The sequence below is a fragment of the Gymnodraco acuticeps genome, unplaced genomic scaffold (genome assembly GCF_902827175.1).
Source record: "Gymnodraco acuticeps unplaced genomic scaffold, fGymAcu1.1, whole genome shotgun sequence".
Lineage (NCBI taxonomy): Eukaryota > Metazoa > Chordata > Actinopteri > Perciformes > Bathydraconidae > Gymnodraco > Gymnodraco acuticeps.
Window position 1 is genome coordinate 1869123 of NW_022992206.1, and position 22889 is coordinate 1892011.

General features: G+C 39.6%; 1 protein-coding gene across 2 annotated transcripts; it reads left to right on the forward strand.

Moving 5' to 3' along the window:
- The first annotated feature begins 45 nt into the window (after positions 1-45).
- slc5a8l (solute carrier family 5 member 8, like) lies at positions 46-22844 on the forward strand. Of its 2 annotated transcripts, XM_034205767.1 has the most exons (17): positions 46-114; positions 2655-2797; positions 3463-3558; positions 17065-17130; positions 17332-17383; positions 17700-17767; positions 18167-18321; positions 18806-18946; positions 19030-19159; positions 19276-19364; positions 19687-19799; positions 20766-20833; positions 20938-21024; positions 21108-21301; positions 22095-22204; positions 22330-22415; positions 22528-22844. In XM_034205767.1, the coding sequence occupies exons 2-17, from the start codon at positions 2774-2776 to the stop codon at positions 22639-22641; spliced, it is 1593 nt and encodes a 530-aa protein (XP_034061658.1). In that variant the 5' UTR covers positions 46-114; positions 2655-2773; the 3' UTR covers positions 22642-22844. The 2 variants fall into 2 exon arrangements, with proteins under 2 accessions (XP_034061658.1, XP_034061657.1); XM_034205766.1 differs by lacking the exons at positions 46-114; positions 2655-2797; positions 3463-3558 and adding an exon at positions 16417-16770.
- The last annotated feature ends 45 nt before the right edge of the window (positions 22845-22889 follow it).

Genomic DNA, 22889 nt, shown 5'->3' on the forward strand with positions numbered 1-22889 from the left:
GAACAGTCACGCAGCGTCTGACGTCATTACGTCATGACGTTGCGACGAATCGAGAAAAATCCATCCAACATGGCGGCTCTTGCAAGCGAAGGGATTCCACACATGGTTTAACTTGTAAGTACCAAAATAAGTCGTTAAAATTGTTTTTCTTGTTATAATATTGTAAGGATATACCACCTGGGCCCAAGAGTTCAAAACTTTGAATCCCTATCTGATCAGATCAGATTTATCTTTTGGGGAGTTCAAAACCAAAAAACAGGATTAGGATCACTTTGATATCCGATCAGATCAGGAAATCCAATCCAATCTTTAATCTGGATCAAATCTTCAAAACGGGTAGTTCAAACCGACAACACAGGATTGGGATCAATTTGATCCCAAACAACTGGATTATCCTGATCCCACCAGAGGGGTGGATTTCCAGTGGATTACCAGAGCAAAATGTACTGTACAATTTATTTTAAAATATGTTTCAATTTAAATTAGATGGCAAAGTTTGTTAACTGAAATAATACACCATTTTTAGCCTTCATGGGAAATACATTTTATTTTTCCATTTTTTGCTCACGTTTGTGAGGGCCTATTTTGTTTTCAACCAAATGTTGATGACATAAATGTTTATGCTCATGAAAGTATCACAACAAAGATTGTCAATCACAAATGTAATTTAGATTAAATAAAAAATATCTTCAACAAAAAAAAGTCCATCATCTGTCATCACCTTTCAAAAGTAATTGCAGACAATAGCATCTCGCCTTGCACCACCACTCAGTCTCTCATTTAGAGAGAAATCCATAGGTGGGCCTAGATCATCAGCAGGTGCGAGGGGCTCTGGGGGATCATCGATGTCAGAGAGGGGGACTCTGCGATGGACGGCGATATTGTGTAGCACAATACAAGCCAGTGTTATTTGGCATGCTCCTTGGGGTTCCACTCAGATAGTTGAGGCATGCAAAACGCCTCTTCAGTACTCCATTCAAGCGCTCAATGGCATACCTTGCAAGCAGCTAATCACAGACTCAACCAGAGAGAAAGTAGTAGGCCTACATCATCAGCTACCATGTCTGACAGAGAGGAAGACAGTGAGGAGAACAGTCAGGAGGGTAGTGATGACAGCTTGTAGGATTACTGGTCATGCTAATGTTGTCTTGTGTTCACCTCTGCATGTGTGTTCTGTGTTCACCTCTGTGTGTTCAGTGCCGTGTGTCTGGCAAATAAAGTCAAGACCCCCTCAAAGTTACGGTTTATTTCATTTTAAGGATGAGCACCAAGCAACATCTCCAGGTGCTCCTTTGAGAACCAGGGCAAAAAAGTTATGTGCACCCCTGTTTATGTTCCTATGCATTGCACTCGGACATGCTGTGGAGTGAATCGAGTCACCTCTGAGAGGGAGTTGGTTGACAGCTAAAAAAGCTATAATATCAACGACAGCTGACACGTAATAACGGTTACGTGCCAGCTGATCTGCACCAAAGTTCTAATGTCCTTATTTGTTTCCTCGCGTCTCTCTCTCTCTCTCTCTCTCTCTCTCTCTCTCTCTCTCTCTCTCTCTCTCTCTCTCTCTCTCTCTCTCTCTCTCTCTCTCTCTCTCTCTCTCTCTCTCTCTCTCTCTCTCTCTCTCACTCACATGAAATGTGTTCTTTTGATGCGGCATGTCTTAGCAGTCCTTTATCAGTCTGTAATGCGTGTTTCCAGTCGCAAAAACCTTTGACAGTAAAAGCCGCATCAGATGAAGACGTATTGACTTTAAACTGTCTACAGCGGAAACAAAAGGCTGCGTCTGCTTTTAACGAATATTCAAGCCATGGTCTGTTGTAGTACCATGCAGCGGCAAAAGTGCGCTTCTTTCCTGAAAACAATCTCCCTGGATAACGATCCAGCTTCACCTGCTTGGGTTTATTAACCCCAAGATCATCACTAACTCAGTCCCGGGGTTTGCCGAGGTCAAGCTTGTGATATTAAGGCGTGCTGCTGCAACGGCAGGTGCAGGGTCGCCAGCAGCACCATCGGCTGCAGTTCTTTCATCGCTATTTCGTTTTAATAAATCCTTAGACCTTTTAAGCCAATTTTTTATGTCCATTTTGTAATTCAAACAGAAATGGGAGTCTACAGAATGCACAATAAACAAATCCAGAATAGGAGGCAGAGTGTGACGCTGTGATTGGTCTAAATGGGGACGAATCACAAATCACAACAGACACATGCATTTATTTGACTTAGCCTGCGATTTGTTGTTGTTGTTCTGACATCACATACATCGTAGCATAAAAGTTCACAGTTTATTTATAATTAAAAAAATGAAATATATATATTTTTTAATTTTTATAAATAATAAAAAAACGTGTTTATTGGGGGAGGGCAGGAATGTAAAATGGGAGGGCCTGGCCCTCCCTGGCCCTCCCACGGCGCCGGGCATGAAGGTAACTTGAACAGAACTGGCCTTTCTACAGATCCGATCATCATGCTTTGTTGAAGTTGCATGGTTGAAATGGTTCAATGGCATGGAAGTGCAAAGTGTGTTCTGTCTCGTCAGACACCCGGGCTCAGTTATTTAGGCACTATCGTTTGAAGCATAGCCAGTACTCAATAGTTAACCCTTTGCCATTTGTCTATGACTCTTTCATTTTTTACTTTTCAATCATTTATCATTGCAGGAAGTTGAGAAAAGTGAGAAGAACCTCATCTTGATAGAAAAGCTCATGCAGACGACTTTTGCCCTTCGTCGCCAGGAGATCGTTCAGGAAAATCCCTCGGTCGGGGACTTTTTAGAGAAATGGCCCTCCGGATGGAATCACAGGTAAAACACAGACGCTCTCAGACGTTTTAATCTGTCTCTTTTCTGCCCCTTCTCACATCTTTCTCATAGTCTGCACACCGTTTTCCAATTTTGCTTGCAAAAACTGCCTACTTTGCACACAATGGAACAGTGTTGTTGTTCAACGTTAATTATAAAACAATATTTATTTTTATAATATAAATAATAATACAAATTAAATGAATACTTTGAATATGATCATGTTGCAATATATTTTTACGGAAACAACTAAACAGGTTGCATCACTAATAATTTTACAGTTGCATATACATTAATGATCTTTATACATTTGTGTGTTCCTGTAGGTTTGTGCCGAGCTTCACCGAATAGAAGTTTGGTCCAAATCAAGTTTTTCCAATGACAGCCGAGGCTAAATTACTTGATTGGAACACACCATAGTATCAATGCTTATTTACTTTTACACATAACCACATTCATTAAAATGCACAAATAATAAACAGATATTGTAAAAGATACTGGATTGTATTTTTCAGAAGAGTGTCACAAATATAACAATAACAAATAGGGGGGGGGGGAAATATTTAAAATTATTAATTGAATTTGACAACAATCAAAAATAAAAATGTATATATTAATTTAAAAAGCCATTGCTTTTTAATTATGCTAGTTTTTGCTTGTCTTTCCAGGAAGTACAGGATGTCCACATGAAACGCAATGCAGCCCTTCGAGCCCTCCCATTATACCTGCGTGAGGAGGACCCACAGTTCTTCAAGTCTTGGAGCGTAAGTATTTAGTGCACTCAAAGTACTGCTAGTGAGGTCAGAATGTGTGCTTGTAAGAAACTGTTTCGCTATTTTACCCTTTCAGTTAAAAAAACAAACAGACGGGAGCAATCAAAAATATGTTCAGATATATAAAAGAAAGGTTCACCTAAACACATTTTTTAAATACCTTCCTATATACTTACCTGTTGAGGAATATGTGAATGAGATTGTTTAGTTACTTCAAGTCAACCTTACAGTTGGACTCTATGCATTTCCAGGCAGAGGAGGTGGACCGGCCAGACATCACCAACACACCGGTTGCTATTGTCAGCATGGTCGCCGAGAGGCAAGGCAGGCAAGGCAAGGCAGGTTTATTTATATAGCACTTTTCAACACAAGGCAATTCAAAGTGCTTTACAAAAAATGAAAGAGATTAAGAAAATGGCATTTAAAATCAGTCATTAAAAAGAAAAGCTAATAAAATAAACATTAAAAGAAAAAATACATGGATAAAAGTTACAGTGCAATTAAACATTAAAAGAAAAAAAAAAAAGTACATGGATAAAAGTTACAGTGCAGTCTAAGATATGAATAGTTCAATTAAAAGCAGCGACAAAAAGAAAAGTCTTCAGCCTGGATTTAAAAGTAGTCAGAGTTGCAGCGGACCTGCAGGTTTCTGGGAGTTTGTTCCAGATATTTGGAGCATAATAACTGAACGCTGCTTCTCCATGTTTAGTTCTGACTCTGGGGACAGAAAGCTGACCAGTCCCTGAAGACCTGAGAGATCTGGATGGTTCATAATTTAGCAGGAGGTCAGAAATGTATTTTGGGCCTAAACCATTCAGTGCTTTATAAACCAGCAGCAGTATTTTGAAATCTATTCTTTGACACACAGGAAGCCAGTGTAAAGACTTCAGAACAGGAGTGATGTGATCCACTTTCTTAGTGTTAGTGAGGACTCGAGCAGCGGCGTTCTGAATCAGCTGCAGCTTTCTAATAGATTTGTTAGTGAGACCTGTGAAGACACCATTACAGTAGTCCAGTCTACTGAAGATAAAAGCATGGACAAGTTTTTCCAAATCCTGCTGTGACATTAGTCTTTTAATCCTAGATATATTCTTTAGGTGATAGTAGGCTGATTTAGTAACTGTTTTAATGTGACTGTTGAAACTCAGGTCAGAGTCCATGACTACACCTAGATTTCTGGCTTTATCTGTTGTTTTGAACATTGCACACTGAAGCTCAGCGCTAACTTTTATACGTTCTGACTTGGCTCCAAAAACCATTACCTCAGTTTTATCTTTGTTTAATTGGAGAAAGTTCTGACACATCCAGTCATTGATTTGTTCAATGCACTTACTCAGTGTTTGAATTGGAGCATAGTCTCCTGGTGAAATTGTTACGTAAATGTGTGTGTCATCTGCATAGCTATGGTAACTTATTTTGTTGTTCTTCATTATCTGAGCCAGTGGTAGCATGTAGATAAAGAGAAGAGGCCCCAAGATGGAGCCTTGAGGAACCCCACATGTCATATTTGTCAACTCAGATGTGTATTTACCTATAGAAACAAAGTTGTTTCTGTCATTTAAGTAGGATTCAAACCAATTCAGAACTGTTTCCGAAAGTCCCACCCAGTTTTCCAGTCGGTCTAGTAATATGCTGTGGTCAACAGTGTCAAACGCAGCACTGAGATCTAATAATACTAACACTGAAGTTCTGCCACTGTCTGTGTTTAAGTGGATGTCATTGAAGACCTTTACAAGAGCAGTCTCAGTGCTGTGGTTTGGACGAAAGCCTGACTGGAACACATCCAAACAGCTATTTAAATGCAAGAAATTACTCAACTGTTGAAAAACAACTTTTTCAATGATTTTACCTAGAAATGGGAGGTTTGATATGGGCCTGTAATTGTTCATTACTGAAGCATCTAGATTATTCTTTTTTAAGAGCGGTTTAATGACTGCAGTTTTCAGGGCCTGTGGAAAAATACCTGAGTGAAGAGATTTGTTTACTATATGAAGTAGATCTGAGGCCATGCAAGGAAAAACATCTTTGAAAAATCCTGTTGGAATAATATCAAGGCAGCAGGAGGAGGATTTCAGAAGTTGAATAATGTCCTCTAGGTTGTTATCATTAATCTGATGGAATTGTGTCATGGTGTTTGAATTGATGTTAAGTGGACACAGAGACAACACATTTGCTGTTCCTGATGCAGAGGCACTGACTGCTTGTCTGATTTTCTGAATTTTGTCAGTGAAAAAGGCAAAATCATTGCACGCCCTGGTGGATAGAAATTCAGAGGCTACTGACACTGGGGGGTTAGTTAGTCTGTCGACGGTAGCAAACAAGGCACGTGCGTTGTTTTTGTTTTTGGTAATGATGTCAGAGAAGAACGATTGTCGTGCGTTTTTCAATTCCAAATTATAAAGGCCAAGTCTCTCTTTATAGATTTCAAAGTGAACCTGGAGATTTGTTTTTCGCCACCTGCGTTCAGCTTTTCGACATTCTCTTTTTTCTGTTTTCACGGTCATGGCCTTTCTTATGGAAGCAAACAAGAGACAGAAGTATTTGAATTTTATTAGACACCGAATTTATAGCATTGAAAATAATTACTTTGAAAATCATGTATCTGAATGTTTTTGCTCCGAATTTATCTATGTGAAATAAAAATGTAAAAATTCAAGTGAAAAAAATTCGAATGTTCAAATTCAGATCCCAAAAATTCGACGTCAAAAAATTCGATGTCAAAAAATTCGGTGTATAAAATTGGATGTCCAAAATTGCGATGCAGCATCATCCGGGCTACTCAGACAGGATAAGCAATCGAGCCCTAATGCAATCAAACTGACTTGGCCTATCAGAGCACGGCTTTGTCAGTCATGTGATCACAACAACCCGGGAGAAAAATGACGGAGAACAGCGGGGCTCGCCGCTCGGGTAAGTAGTCAGTTTGTGCTCTTTATCTTACAAGCAGTGAGGGCTCGACAGCATTTGTATCTTACATTAGCTAAATGAGTGAAGTAGCCTTGTGCCTTGCTGTTAGCAAGCTCCGTAGTTATCATTAATTGAAGTGAATCACAACGTTACCGTGTCCTTTTGTGTGTGTGTGTGTGTGTGGGGGGACGGGACGGGGGGGGGACGGTTTGCAAAGTAACGTAACGATCACTTCGGTTAGATAAGTCAAGTAGACCATGCTACACTATACGAAATACTCTCTTACAAAAGCCCTGCATTTAAACATGTTAATGTTACTTTAGTAAAAGTATGCTAGTATAATTAGGAAAGTGTTGTTAGAGTATTTAAAGTAGACACAAGTTATACTATTATATTATATCATTTGATTTATTGTTATTACCGATGCACGAGTTGACTTAACTGTTGTAGTTGGAGCTCATTTGAACAATGAGCTAACTAATTATTACTTTCATAATGGTGTAATGTGCCAACTATTTTCTACATTAATAGATGAAGGTCTGGTTTGTTCAAACTCTCAAAATAGTAGGACCAGAGCCCGAGAGACTCTAGGGCTCTGAGTAGGACATGCGGTCATAATTACCCAGAGTCCAAAGTAACACCTTTACAATGTTAAAGCTGTTAGTTAAATGTAGTGACGTAAAAACTAAAGTATTCAAGATAGTGTAGTGGAAAAGAGATAATGTTTTTTTTTTTTTTTTAAATGTTACCAAAACAAAATCTCTTGTTTTGGACTGACAGCAATGATTCAAGAAATAGTAGATAAATAAATACACACACATCAATTTGTTGTGGATGGAACACAACAAATGGTACTCTTACCTGTGATGCCTCCTCCACACATTATAACCAGACTGTATCATTCAAACTACAAGTAACAGTTCTAGCTACTTGACTTCAGACAAACAATTCAAAAGACAAAATCAACACAATTTATTGAAAGACCAATCTTTATTTCTCTCCTTTTGTTTGTGTTATTAAACCCTGTCAATCTAAAAAACTGAGCAACTCAACAGTTAACTTTATATTTCTTATTGTCCAAAGCATCTATTACACTATTTGTTCCCCTCTCATATTCACAGGATGGATGATTAGAGACTTTGGGGGAGACCTCAGCTTTATGAACTTCCTGTCTGTTGCTTTGGCCGGAGAGGGCTGAGGGTCTTTCCCTGCGAGGAGTCCTCCTCGCAGGGAAAGACCCTGCAGACCTGATGGAGGAGGACCAGACCTGATGGAGGAGGACCTGCACCACCTACAGAACTTAGCCCATGCTGGGCATAGCTGTTACCACCTGCACAGGCCTAGTCTGTCAATTAACAGATTAACATTGAGTGTAACTTATGTATATTATTTCGTTTTTATTTAAAAAAAAAAAATGGTGATGGTTCATGCTTGATAACTTTTAGTTCACATTTCAATAAATTGTATTTGCACTCCTTTTGTCCGTTATTCTTACTGAAAATGTTAGATTACACATTCACATCTGACTGAAGATTGGCACCATTTATTTATGACGTTCCAAACTCGGCGGCACAAAGTGATGTGAAGCTCATAAAGTGAGGCAAATGCATTTGATCAGCTGACTTTTTTTTTGCCAAACTTTATAGGCCTGACAATAATCACACTGTCTCTGAGGTGCAACGTAAAACACAAAACAACACAAATGAAGTTCCTGTTAGACTAGAAAACTAGTCAGTGTGCAGGTCTTTGTGTTACAATACAAGTGTCTCTTAGTGAATGTCCTGTACTGCTCTTAAATCTCATCACATCAGCTTCTCCTTTCCCTCTTGGATGTTCTTCTGGACCCTCAGAGAAAGAGAACATGGTGAAGCAGTCCTGTCTCTCAGGCGTGTCCTTTCCTAACAGAAATATCAAAAAACATATTATTGCAGAGCAAGTGTGTTATTTAAGAAAGAGGTGTGTTTGTTTGTTCATAAATATAATGATTTTTTTATTTGAATGTGTTTTTTAAATCCAACAGTGTACTGCAAAGATAATCAGATTATGAATCAACCGTTCTAAATTCATCAACATTGAAATAAATGTATTATTAAAATAATATTTAACTGTTATCAAAACTTAGTGCAACTGTAGAAGCTTGCTCTGTCCGGTTGTCTCACTGAAAGACAAAGGGTCGCAGCTCTCACGTGATGTTGCTTGGTAAAATGTAAATGTAACCTTTTGCTAATAAAGTCCACTCAACATCACTGATGTGTAGGGGATCTAGTATTCAGCCATGTTTAATGGCATGTCTATCAGTGTATTGGAGTCATTACTTTATGCATTCTTTGTAAAGCATGAAAAAGGTGTACCTTGGAATCCGTGCTGAAGGTCTCTGCTGTTAGGACTCCAGATCTGTCTCTCCTCCTCTGGTCCAGCCTGTCTGGATCACCTTGAGGACACTTTGAACAAACAGATGTAAAGTTACATGCATGGGTTACAGACTTCTTTCCATGCAAACAACTTTTTATCTTCTTTTAAAAACAGGTCATAATCTTATTGTTATACTTAAGAAATGGCTGGATATCACAGTCCTTATACTGTATCAGTTTGATTTGAGTATTATTGTGTAGGTCCTTTTTATTTTACTGTTACTTTGGACGAGGTTTTCATGAGTCAGTCAAATTAATTTGTTTTCATATGCCATATTCATATGTATCACACACGTAAGGGTAAGACACAAACCTATTGAACAAATGCAATGCAATGGATAAGCTTCATTTCCACTGAAGTCACAGATAACGTCATATATAATATTTAAACAAATCATTTCCTTGTCACTAAAGCATTGACTACGCTATTCATCGTCCTTAAATGCAGGAATTAAGTTACATGTTCTGTTCTACAGCCACGATGAGGCTGTTTCTCAAGTGTGATGATAATACAATTAAAAGAGGCATTGGTAATAATATTAAAAACAACAATGTTTGGGTCGTTCGTCGGATAGGCGGTTAGCTGCAATAAATAACTCCAGTTCAACAAACCATATTACAATATCTAAGGGAGCGTTATTTCTGGACCATCTTGAAATGTGACGTTCATATTTTAAAAAGGTACACATATTTCATTGTGAGGTTGATTTAATATACACTAAGCCTCTCTTCAACAATACGTTGACGTTAGCTAGTCTATTTTATGCTATAGTAGAGCATAGCGAATTTAAACGAACCATAACAATGCATACAGTAACCCAACTAGCAAACTAACTATCTAACGTACAAGGATGACCTTATTTTAGCAACCTCGCACAGAAGCCTTTTGGTATACAGTAGCATCCCACTTAATGTTTTACACTCTTGGATGCTACGCATAGCATCGTTAGCACAGATGGAGCTACGATTGCTCAAATGCTAACCCAACTCTAAACATTCATTAACGTTAGCTTAATAAAAACCCCAGTAACATAACATAAAGTACGCAGGGTTGACTTACCGAAGAAACTGCATCCATGGACGGTCTGTTTCAACCGCAGATAGATCCTATATTTGCATGACGAATAGTCCACCAGGAACAAACACAACAAACACGGCCGAGTTCAAGTAGTGTTCTCCTCATGAGCTGAGCCGCTGTAGCATCACGGAGCTAACGGAGCTAGGAGCAGCAGTCCCGTTGTCATGAAGGGGGAATCTAACTATATACAGAATATGTTTTTGTAGATCCAGGCTAGAAACATGTTCATTTTCTTATGTTAAGTTGGACATTTTAACAAAGGGTCTACGGGAATTGCTCCCATCTGCATCCATCGCCTACAGTTTGCAGCATTGGGCTTCACCGCACTGTCCCGGGGTTTGCCGCTTGGCTCTGATAGGCCAGAAGTCGGTTTGATTGCATTAGGGCTCGATTGCTTATCCTGTCTGAGTAGCCCGGATGAGGCTGCATCGCAATTTTTGACGTCGAATTTTACACACCGAATTTTTTTACATCGAATTTTAAACACCGAAATATTTGACGTCGAATTTTTTTCACTTGAATTTTTAGGATCTGAATTTGAACATTCGAATTTTTTTAACTTGAATTTTTACATTTTTATTTCACATAGATAAATTCGGAGCAAAACAAATTCAGATTCATGATTTTCAAAGTAATTATTTTCAATGCTATAAATTCGGTGTCTAATAAAATTCAAATACTTCTGTCTCTTGTTTGCTTCCATACTTTCTCCATGGAGATATTTTCTTGCCAGACACTTCCTTTACCTTAGTTGGAGCAATGGCATCTATAACATTTTTTAATTTTTTAATTAAAATGATCTACTAGCTCATTTACTGAGATGTTGGCAGGGGCAAGTGTGGAAGAAAAACTCTGAGTAAACATTTCCCTAGTGTTTTCAGTTAAATATCGCTTTGTGGTTACCTCTTTTTGAACATGTTTGTGAACAGAAATAGAGCTCTCAGAGAAAACACAGGAATGGTCAGAGAGTGCAACATCAGTCACCACAACCTTAGAGATATTCACACCCTTTGAGATAATTAAGTCCAGAGTGTGCCCCTTATTGTGCGTGGGCTCCGTCACATGCTGAGTCAGTCCATAGCTATCAAGAACACAAAATAGTTCTTTAGCCCCTCTGTCCTGGGGGTTGTCAACATGGATGTTAAAATCACCAACAATGACTAGACGGTCAAAGTCAATACACACTATAGACAGCAGTTCAGTAAATTCATCAAAAAAGTTTGCACAGTATTTGGGTGGTCTATAAATATTTAGGAACAGAGCTCGAGAGGAGCATTTCAGCTGAAGGGCCACATATTCAAAAGAATCAAAGTTTCCATACGATGTCTTCCTGCATTGAAGGGAATCATTGAACAGAATAGCAACTCCACCCCCTTTCTTATGCATTCTTTCCTGACTCATAAAACTAAAGTTGGGAGGGGTTGATTCGATAAGAACAGCTGCACTGTTATTTTGTTCAATCCAAGTTTCTGTTAAAAACATAAATCGAGATTGTGCTCAGTGATAAAATCATTGATTAAAAATGTTTTTCCTGCCAAAGACCTGACATTTAATAAAGCTAGTTTAAGTTTGTTAAACACACTATCAGTCATGTTTTTTGTAACAAGCTGTGGCTGACATGGAATCACTGCTAAATTAGATACACTCACACAAACGTTTGAGCGCTTCCTGTTTCTATGATTCACCGCTCTTAATCTATTACCTATCAACACAGATATCGTCAAAGCTACTGGCAGGCAGGGCCCCGACATGTCCTGGAAAGAGTTGAGAGTGCCATACGCCCTTGAGCCTGGACCCATCACATATCAGTAAGAGTTTGTTGTGTTTTGTACACACACATCCTTATCAGGCTTCGGAGACTGCAGATGCCCCCTCGAAGGGAGGGGAGGTGGTCGACGTAGGCACGGTGATGGAGACGGGCGAGATGGTGCGGGGGTAGAGGACATGCTGCCAGGGGGGGGAGGTGGTTGACGTAGGCGCGGTGATGAGGACGGGGGAGATGGTGCGCGTCTCCGCGGTGATTTTGGTGGGCGTCGTTGAGGAGCGGGGGTAAAGGACATGGTGCCAGCCCTGCGTATCGCCTTTGTTTGGTCTTTGAACTCCAGGAAGGAATCGGTGCCAACCCTCTGTATCTCCTTTGTGTGTTCATCGATCTCCAGGAGGGTGGGCGAGGGTGAAAGGGTGAACGGAGTATCCTCAAAGGCGTTGACAGGGGGGGAGGGGGTGACGGGCAGTGGAGACTCCTCCATTTGTCTCATAGGTCTCCCATAATCAGAACATTCCTCAGGCGGGTGCAGTGATAATTCTTCAGGGTTTTCTGCGTGATGTGTTGTGTCTTTCTCCTGTTTTGATTCCTCTTGCCGCTTGTCCTTGGCAGAGGGAACAGATTGATAACGCAGGCAGTTGAATATGTTAGAGATAAACAATTTCACTCCTGACTTGTTCAGGCAAACTCCATTTGCCTTGAAAAGATGTCTGCGATCCCAGAAAAAGTTAAAATTGTCAATAAAATGAACAGAATGGTCAGTACAGGCCGTTGAAAGCCAGGTGTTCAGTGCAAACAATCTGCTGAATCTCTCCACTCCTCTTTTGACTGGCGGTAGTGGGCCACTGATGAATACCTCTTCATTTAGAGAGCTGGCAATTTCCAACAAACATTTAAAGTCTTCTTTCAGCACTTCTGACTGTTGTTTCACAACATCATTTGTTCCAATGTGCAGTACCACATTCTTCACAGTCGGATGTTCAGCCCCAATATGCAGGATCTTCTCAGCCAAGTCAGAGACCACATCCTTGGGAAAACAGAGTACTTTGGTGTTGCTCTTATTACACAGACCTTTTACATCTCTTACAACAGAGTCACCCACAATCAGAGTTTCAGGCCCAGTCGTTAGCTTTCCCTCTAGCCTTTTACTTTTGGAGTAGCTATTGGTCCTTACCCTGCTGCGTGAAGAGGACAGGTTATCCAGGTCATCAGATCTCCGGTTCTCGGTCAGCGGAGCGTATCTGTTCTGGATTGGCACACTTGGTGGTTTAGGAGAATTGTTTGTAGTTCTCCCTTTAGCAGCTGTCCACTGCTGTTTCCTAGTATGAATAGGGGTTGAAGAGGCGCTCTTCCTGGGTGATAACAATGCAGGCCAGCCGGTCGCATCACAGATTTCGGAGCTCTGGGCTCTGCCTGTTATCCGTCCTCCCAAATCCTATGGAAATGATTTACTCTTAGGCTTTGCACCCAGAGAGTTCCAGGGAGGACTACCACTTGTAGATTTATTACCCGGTACACAGCCCTCCTGTTCCTTGGAATCCTTGTAGCTGCTAACTAGCTGTGAGTTAGCATACCCTTCTCCATTATTTTGCAACACTGGTAAAGTCGTGTCATTCCCACGACATAGTCCATTCAGTTCCACGTTAACTTCCAACCGTTGCATTTTCATTTCCAACACAGCCATCTTCTGTATAAGTTTCTGGAAGTCATCTGTAGAGAACGGAGGCATTTTGCTACCAACTAGCTAAATAGCAGTAGCCTACCAGGCTTTAGCTGTTGCTAGGCCACGCTATTGTAAGACTGACGTCGTCGTAAAAATGTTGAAATATGGCTGAAACCCTCCGTCTATTTACGAAGATGAACTGTCCCAGTGATAAGTTAATGTCCAGGAGCCGCTGCTCGAAGTTTTCAGAAAATAAGAATAGGAAATCAGCATAAAAAGTAAGCAGAGGCAAGAGCAAGCAGAAAAGCGTCTGCACTGTAAGAAAGATAGGACACACAAGCACTCCAATTCAAGTTGATCTCAGTCCGGCAAGTACTGCTATTCTGGTGGAAGGTGATTTCGTCATCAGCAATATCCCCAGGATGGCGGATTCCTTTGCATTGTTGTTTGGCTTGATGTACGTGTTACATTTGGACTACCCCAAGAAACTCATCAACACTTTCACTTTCATACAGAAAGTGCTGATGGGCCTTGATGATGGTAAACCACTGAAGCCCTGCATACTCAATCTAAAAAAATGACCTGTTACTGAAAAAGTAGGCCGTGTTACAGATTGAAACTTTGCACATGCCAATGTTTGTTTTACACAGTTAAAGGTAAGTTTGAGAAACCGGCTCGAGATACACTTGTTGTTATATTCCATGGAATGCTCTTAACATCCCGATAGCAATGAATATCTGAAGTGCTTTGACAAAAAATCCATAAAGAAGTCTCATCTGTGGAAGCCGTAGTGCTGTAAAAAGCACGACCAATCATCTGAGGCCGGCTAAAGTAACTGGATGGCCTACCTGCCTGTCAGCCTTCCATCTGTGCACAAACTTACCTCGTGCCCTCATTGGTCATGTGCGCGTTCGTGTGTGTTGGAGGAGGGGCTCTGTAAGGAAGTAGCAGATTGTTTCCGGCTGTGTATTTTCAAATTCTAGCGCGCTCGAGCTGGTTTCTCCAAAATTACCTTCCCCACCTTTAATTTGTTGCTTAAAGCAGTTGAATGATGTTTACATTGGGTAGAATGTCTAAATCTACCTCAGTTGTTCATGTTTGCACTGAAAGTGCTGATGGTCCTTGATGGTGGTAAACCACTGAAACCCTGTGCCTACAGTTGTTCAAGTTTGCACTTTAACTCCTATGGCACGCTGTTTGAGTATTTATTTCATATCCTTGATATCAGACAGCAATTACCTACACTAGCTGGCTCTTTGATTGCACTTGTTAGATATATGGTCACACTAGTTTGACATTCTGCTTTACTAGTTGAATAACACATTATACTAGTCACTCTTTTTCAGCCACTAGTGGCACTTTTGTCTGACTAGTTACTACATAAGCCTTACTAGTGATGCCAGGAGTAGCACCAAAGTCCCAACTTGTAATCTTTTTTGATGAACAAATGACCCTCTGACCGTACTAGTAACACTAAAAGTTAACAGCACTGCAAAAACTCAAGTTGGGACTTTAGTGCTACTAGTGCTGCTCGTGGCGTCACTAGTAAGGCTTATGTGGTAACTAGTCGGACAAAAGTGCCACTAGTTGCTGAAAAAGAGTGACTAGTATAATTGTGTATTCAACTAGTAAAGCAGAGTGCCAAACTAGTGTGACCATAGATCTAACAAGTGAAATCAAAGAGCCAACTAGTGTAGGCAGAAAAAAAACTAAAGTCTACAGAAGTTGTTGAAGTTCTTTGAGTATTTTGTATTTAAATAAATAAAAAAATATTGGTCAATGAGTTATCTAGAAATATATTTGTTGATTTCAATATTCATGCAATTAAGTACTTTTGCATCAAACTAATTAATTATGGAGACATTTAAAAAAAAAAATGTGTCAAACAATGTTTATAAGTACAGTATATTTAAATAATACACAAATAATAATTAAAGTTTTAAGTTTAAGTAACTTATCATTTTTGATCAATGATTTACTCTATAGTCTTAAGTTAGTTTACTTAAAACTTTGGTGGTAATCAGTTTCCACAAAAGTTTTGAGTACTCCGAACTAATCGGGTTTTACAGTGTGCCTAAAAGCATACATTCTTGGAAGGATGCATATTTTCTAAAGCACTTTTACATTTTAACCAGAGTTGTACTTGTTTTTCCAAAACAAACCTAATCTGTCCCTCATTTGGATACAAATTAACTAGATAAAAACACACTTTTTGAACTAGATAATGTCTGAGCACTTCTGTCAATGTGCATGTATGCTTCATGCATTGGTGGTTCCAAAAATCCACACCAGTCAGCAAAGTTTATGCAAGACTTTCACAAACGGCACAGTCCAAATTTGTTATAAACATGAGTAAAACATTCAGAGTAGGGTTATCTAATCTTTTGTCCTATAAGTCGGTATGTTCACTTGAGCCAAAACTGCATGGATTTACTTATTTTTGTTTAATGATTGTCAAGGGTAGTTAAAGTCTCTCTGGTACATTCTTTTTGTCATTCCAATAGAGAATATCTTGTCTGCCTTCAGCACAAACCCCAGAACCACCGAGCACCACCTTTTACAATCACTGGAAGGCTGACTTGAGTACCATCGTGTCCTTGATGGATTATTAACTAAGTAAGCTAATCTTTATAGTCTGCAGAAAACGTCAGAGTGGCTAAAACACCTGCGGGGGATGAAGAGTGGTTAAAGTGTCTTATACCTCTACTATCAGCTCGAGCAACTCTGATAGTTGGATTACAAAGTGGAAAACAGCGTTGGACTAACGCCTCAAACTCTGGATTTTTTTATTCTTTGTTGAAAGGACATTTTAAGGATGAGTGCAGTTTATTTACACCCGTCTCACATTTGACACAGCTTGCTTTCTCTGACTTACTTATGTTTTGGTTTGAGTACAACTGGAGTTTAAGACAGTTTCAGGCTAAATTAAAGGGAAGATCCTTCAACGTTAGAAACAACAAATAATTCAGAAGCATTCATAACAAGAGTTCAGAGAGAAGTGTTGGTGAAAGCTGCTAAACTAACCATGACTGGTACAGGTGGTCCAGTGGCCACTTTCTCCGTTTGGGATTATGTGGTGTTTGCGGGAACTATTTTGGCTGCAGCCGGCATTGGCCTTTTCCAGGCCATCCGAAGCCGCAAGGAGACCAGCAGTTCTGAGTTCTTGCTTGGTGGACGACAAATGACAGCTGTGCCTGTTGCCATGTCGCTCACTGCCAGCTTCATGTCTGGCATCACGGTCATCGGCACACCGGCTGAGGCCTACCGCTTTGGAGCTGCCTTCTGGCTCTTCGGCTTCTCCTATGCCATCATGTCTGTTATCACCGCTGAGGTCTTTGTCCCACTATTCTACAGACTGGCAATCACCAGTGCCTATGAGGTACGGAAATTATTAAAATATTACAAAAGCTGGCACCAAATACCTTATATAATTGGAGCATGCATTTGATGCTTTATTGATGGGCACTTTGACAAGTTAACATGGCTGTAGCTTGTTTAAAGGGTTTTACTGTTATCCATTGCTGTACAAAATCTGCCATAAAAGCATTTCCTCCCATAATTGGGCAGACATTGGAGTGAATAAAAAACACTTTGCATATTGTGTAAATATGGATATATAAATCAAATGAACAGTTTACTGAAGTGTGACTGTCTGTTTTCCTTCCATTTCTAGTACCTGGAGCTGCGCTTCAGCCGGCCCGTTCGTCTAATTGGGACAACAATGTACATTGCTCAGACGGTAAAGTAAAACATGCTTTTCAAACATATTCATGGTTGCTATGTATTTAGATAATTCAAAAATAACATGATAAATATAACATGGTGAAAAGCACCTGTTTTGCTTCATGTAAAATGGATTCTTGATACCAATTTCAAGATGAATATGAATCACGTTTGATGTGTTTCCAACTAATCAGCTAATGGGAGTACTTTTTTTCAGATCCTGTACACCGGCATGGTCATCTACGCCCCAGCTCTTGCACTAAATCAAAGTAAGTCTGCTGCAGCAGTTATGAATAAAGAGTTCTTCAGTCGTCCAGAGGTAACCTGTGTTAGATTTGATTTGGCCTGAAAACAGAGTTTATACTGTTCAATACTGATAGATAGGACAGATGGTTTCTCTGTCTCATGTTTAACTTCAACACAGATTTAACCTAAAACTAAAAAAGCTGAGTATGTGTTTTCCTTTTAAATACAACATTTTTAGGAGGTTATGAGAGCGGCTCGGATTAACTGAAATGTCTCATGGTGTTATGTCTCAATGCATTTGTTCTGAAATCATAAAGGAGTTTTTCTGTGGTTACTCAGTCACAGGGCTGGATCTATGGGGAGTGCTGGTGGCCACAGGAGCAGTGTGCATTGTCTACTGCACTTTGGTCAGTATTCTGCACTTCATATAGTATATAAATAAATGATCTGCATACCAACCCGGGCGCCGTTCATAATGGCAGCCCGCACTGCTCCTAACACTAGGATGGGTCAAATGCAGAGGAACCATGTCGTTACATAGTACCTGTACTATGTAACGACAATAAAAGTGCAAAAAATAAATAAAATGTTTCAAACTAAACTTATTTTTACAGATTGTACACCCCTATTTAGGTGTGCGGTTAATTACACTGTCAGATCTGCTTGTGAAACTAAAGTTGTCAAAGTTGATTTATAATTGTACACATTTGAAATTCACAGCATGAAGCATCAACTAGCACTACATTGGAAAGATCTTCAACATTACTTGGAAATGATAAGCTGACAGGAACTTGGATTTGTTTCAGGGCGGTCTGAAAGCAGTGATCTGGACGGACGTAATGCAGATGGTGATCATGCTGGCAGGGTTTGTGGCGGTTATAGCTCGAGGAGCCGTTCTGCAGGGAGGCCTGACCAATATTTGGGAAGATGCTGGCAAAGGAGGCCGACTAGATGCGTTTGAGTAAGTACACCAGCAGAGTTGTGGAGGATAGTATTTGTTGTTGGTTTGTTTTAAACAGATTATGATGTCAGATGGGCGGGGCTTCCATAATCAGATCAATTAGACTGCAGTGACAGAAAAAACTATTTGATTAACTCCGGTAATTGTTTCCTGTGACTAACTGCTTGTGTATACACGAAAGGAAGGTTCTCTGGAAACTGTTGATTAAATATCAATCATTTATGTTTATTCACTGGAAAAACAGAAACGTTGACTGTATTATGCCTATTGGGTTAGCTGAAAGCAACAATATACTGTTTTTATTCAAACTTAATATTATTGCTTTTAACTTACCTAATACAATTATCAGTCATTTGTTGACATAATACATTTCATTCAATTCAACTTTGTTCTCAGTGTTGATTTAAAAGACCTTTCTTTACCAGATGTTTGTGCTGTTGATGTCCCCAAACAATCAAACCTTACACATGTTGTTGACTTTTAGCTTTGACCCGGACCCTCTGAAGCGACACACTTTCTGGACTATTGTAGTCGGTGGCAGCGTCATGTGGGTGTCCGTCTACTCCATCAACCAGTCCCAGGTGCAACGCTACATCTCCTGCAAAACCTTGCGACATGCCAAGATGTGAGCGTTCCTGCAATGCCAAAAGTATGTTGTTAGATGTGAGCAAAGGTTTGTGCACTGACGTGTCTTCTTTAACATCCCAGGTCTTTGTATGTGAACCTGGTGGGCCTGTGGCTAACTGTGAGTCTGGCTGTGTTTTCCGGCCTCACCATGTTCTCCATTTACAAGAACTGTGACCCACTTGAAAACGGTGACATAGGCACACCTGACCAGGTAACCACAGCTGTTATAGTCTCATCATCTCATGGTCATCATGCTGTGTGTGACACACAGCATGATGACCATGAGCATTATTGTTAACTGTAAAATGGCTCTTCTTTGGAAACCAGATGCTGCCGTACCTTGTGATGGATATCCTGGCAGCGTACCCTGGAATCCCTGGCTTGTTTGTGGCTGCTGCATACAGTGGTACCCTTAGGTGAGGCCTGAGACAAACATGGAACATTTGTTATAGTTTAAAAGGAATAAGGAAAGGATCTTGTAGATAAGATACAATGATGAGTCAAAATGAGCTGGCAGTACCTGGGTTATGTTTCTTCCTAACTCCATGTCATTGTTTTTCTGACGAATGAGAAAGTCATTGTTGGGTTCTAGCCATTTTATGCACGCATGACGCACGAAACGACCGTCTGCATCCTATCTGAGACTAATCCTACCTGTAATCTAAATGGCAATCTAAATGCATAAGTCATCCTGTTCTATTCTAAAAGGCTAAAAGCTAACTGTTGTATATTTTTCAGCACAGTGTCTTCAAGCATTAATGCTCTTGTTGCTGTCACTGTGGAGGACTTTATTCTTCCAGTGTTCAAAAACCTCACAGAGAAGCAAGTTTCCTGGATGAACATGGGCCTCAGTAAGTTCAATATACTTTCACGTCAGCACAAAAATGAGCAAGTATCAGAAAAAGTGTGATAAAGACTAAACTATACTCCCAAGAAAATGCTTTATGAAGACAGTTTTGCTATACAACCTTACATATCTCATTATCTACAGAGATACAGTCAGTTCTGACCATAAATACCACAGTAATGATCTTACAGTGACTCCTTGAAGCTCATAAGATACTAGTAGTTACAGAGATAACCATTATCTTATGTTATTCTTCCAAAGAAATATAATTGGTTCCAGTTGCACTGATCAAGTTACGACATGACCAGGAATGTGGTAATAAAATAAATGAAACCATTATTGGAGAAAAGCTTCTAGAAGCAGATTTCGCAAAGCTCCATGTACAAACAGTGGTTAATACCTCAATTGGCTGAAAAAAACCTGCAATGGTTGAAACACGTAGGTGAACTCGGATCAAAGTTGTGGTTTCCATTATTACTTTGAAGTTAAACCCTTTATTAGTTAATTACTTGGAAGATAAACCCTTTATTAGTTAATTACTTGGAAGATAAACCCTTTATTAGTTACCCATAGGATATATTTAATACAGGTTACATAACCAAGTGTTAATGATTAAAAACAAAAAAACTAGTGATGAATGGATTAACCACACATTAATTTAGCTCAAACTGACACGTGTCCTTTATATGACAATGTGTTTCCTTCCTAATGTAATTTATATGTGTAACGTCTCCTGACACCCACAATCATATGTGGAATTATTTTTTAAATAACATCAACGCCTATAAACTGACATAATTAACTAAATGCAATACTTTTCATGACTTTTCAAGAACGGATACAATACAAGACAACATTCAAAAATACATTGAGACCAAAAACCGCTAAATTATAAAAAAACATTTGTCTCTGAAAGCTGTGTTTAGATCCTTTCTTTGATCTTAACAATGCTGATTTGAAAACCTCCCAGGTGTTTTCTTTGGTGCCGTGTGCATTGGGATGGCTGGAGTTGCATCAGTCATGGGAAGCATTTTGCAGGTGAACACCATGCACTCACACCATGCACTCATGTATTGCTCTACTGCCCCACCAAGAGCTGAACAACATGAACTACAACCCTACTGATCGTTTTCTTTTCACAGGCAGCTCTGTCCATATTTGGCATGATCAGCGGGCCTCTTCTAGGTCTTTACCTATTAGGCATGCTATTCCGCACATCAAATTCAATAGTGAGTATTTCCTTTTACCCTAGCATTCTTTTTGAATGTGACGCATCCAGGAGGTATTTGACTGCACCATGTTTACTTTGCAGGGCGCGCTCGTGGGAATGATCATTGGCCTGGTGTTGACTCTGTGGGTGGGGATTGGAAGCCAGATCTACCCCTCCACAGCTGAAAAGACAAACCCTCTCCCAGTCTCCACTGTGGACTGCAACAGCACAATGAGTCAAAACGTCACAACCCCAGCTCCATGGACCAGTCCCGTGACTCTGACCTCACAGCCCCAGTGAGTTATTCATGACACTCAGGGGGCGTCTGCTGCCACTCACATGACATGAGCAGAGCCAAAGCAACATTAGCATTTTCATTTTGCAAATGTATACAAATTATAGAAATGTTTCCAAGCTTCATATCTGACCCGCAAAGACTTTAATTTGCCGGTTTATTACCAAAAGTAAAAACTCTAAACACATATAAATAAAAAATAAAATGATTTAGCTGTTGTCAAGGATGAATGCTACGAGAGGGAATGCTTGAATGCTGTATCACTATATTAATACATGTCTTTAAACTTAATATATGCTGAACCCACCACTTTTCTGGACTACATTTCAGAAATGGATTTTTATACAGGGTTTTGATGCTTTTCAAAATAATTTCTGAAATACAAAATGCACATTGATAGAGACTATATCCAAAGAACCTCAGTCTAGATTTATATATATACTTGAGCAGCAGTTACTTGCTTTATTAATACGTCAATTGAAAGAAAATCAACTATTTCAACAAGCTATTAATTCCTCAGGGCATTTGAAAAATGGCAACTTTTCACATGTTCCAGTTTCTTAAAGGGATAATTTGCGGATGTTTCTGTTTTATATTATTGTTTATTAAAATATGTTAGGAATTTGGACTGCACGTTGGACAAATCTATTAAAAGACGAATAATCAATAATAAGGATAAACGATAGTTGCAACCGAGGTTCATGCAGTATGCCATCAGAAGAAAAGTGTCATGTTGGTGTAAGGAGTGCAGAATAGGATGAGGACATAATGCAATGATGTCCTCTGTGTTTCAGTGTGAGGCCGCCTCTGGCAGACTCCTGGTACTCTCTGTCCTACCTCTACTTCTGTCTCCTGGGTACGCTCACCACGATGGTGGTTGGTCTGCTGGTGAGCATGGCCACAGGTGAGACATCTCCTTTACCATTACCTCCAAATACACATACATTCTTATGTTGGTGAAATATTGAACAGTATAATGTAAATCTACAATTAGAACTGTTATGGGAATATGTTTCCATTTGTGTTTAGGTGGATGTAAGCAAGATGAAAAGAACCCTGAACTGTTTGTGAAGGCGAGTGACCTGTTTAGCTTCAGCTGCTGTGGTAAATCAAAGGTAGGAGAATAACCCCTTTGTTATATAACAAGTAACAAAGTAAGGATATATGAAATGCAGATGTGTATATTTTGTCACGTGTTAATAATAGTTTGTTCTCCCTCCATTACAGGTATCAGAAGTCACAGAAAAGTCTGCAACAGACTTTAACACGGTGGCTGACAACCCAACATTCACAGACTTTGAAATGAAAAGCAAAGATCCCGAAAGAGCCACCAAACTGTGACACTGCTCTATTCATACATATTTACTGAAAGGAGAGATTTTAATAGAATTATTTTTATAAACATGACAATGACAAGACTCAATTGTTTTGCTGCTTGATCCCCTGTGCATTACATTTGTGGAAACAATTGTTTTTACAAATCGTCCATAAACATGTTTCTTGAATTTCAATAAAACATTATGTATATTTTACATTGAGAAAGAGCTTGACAACTTGTCTTAAATTGAGCTTTAAGAATATAAAGAAAA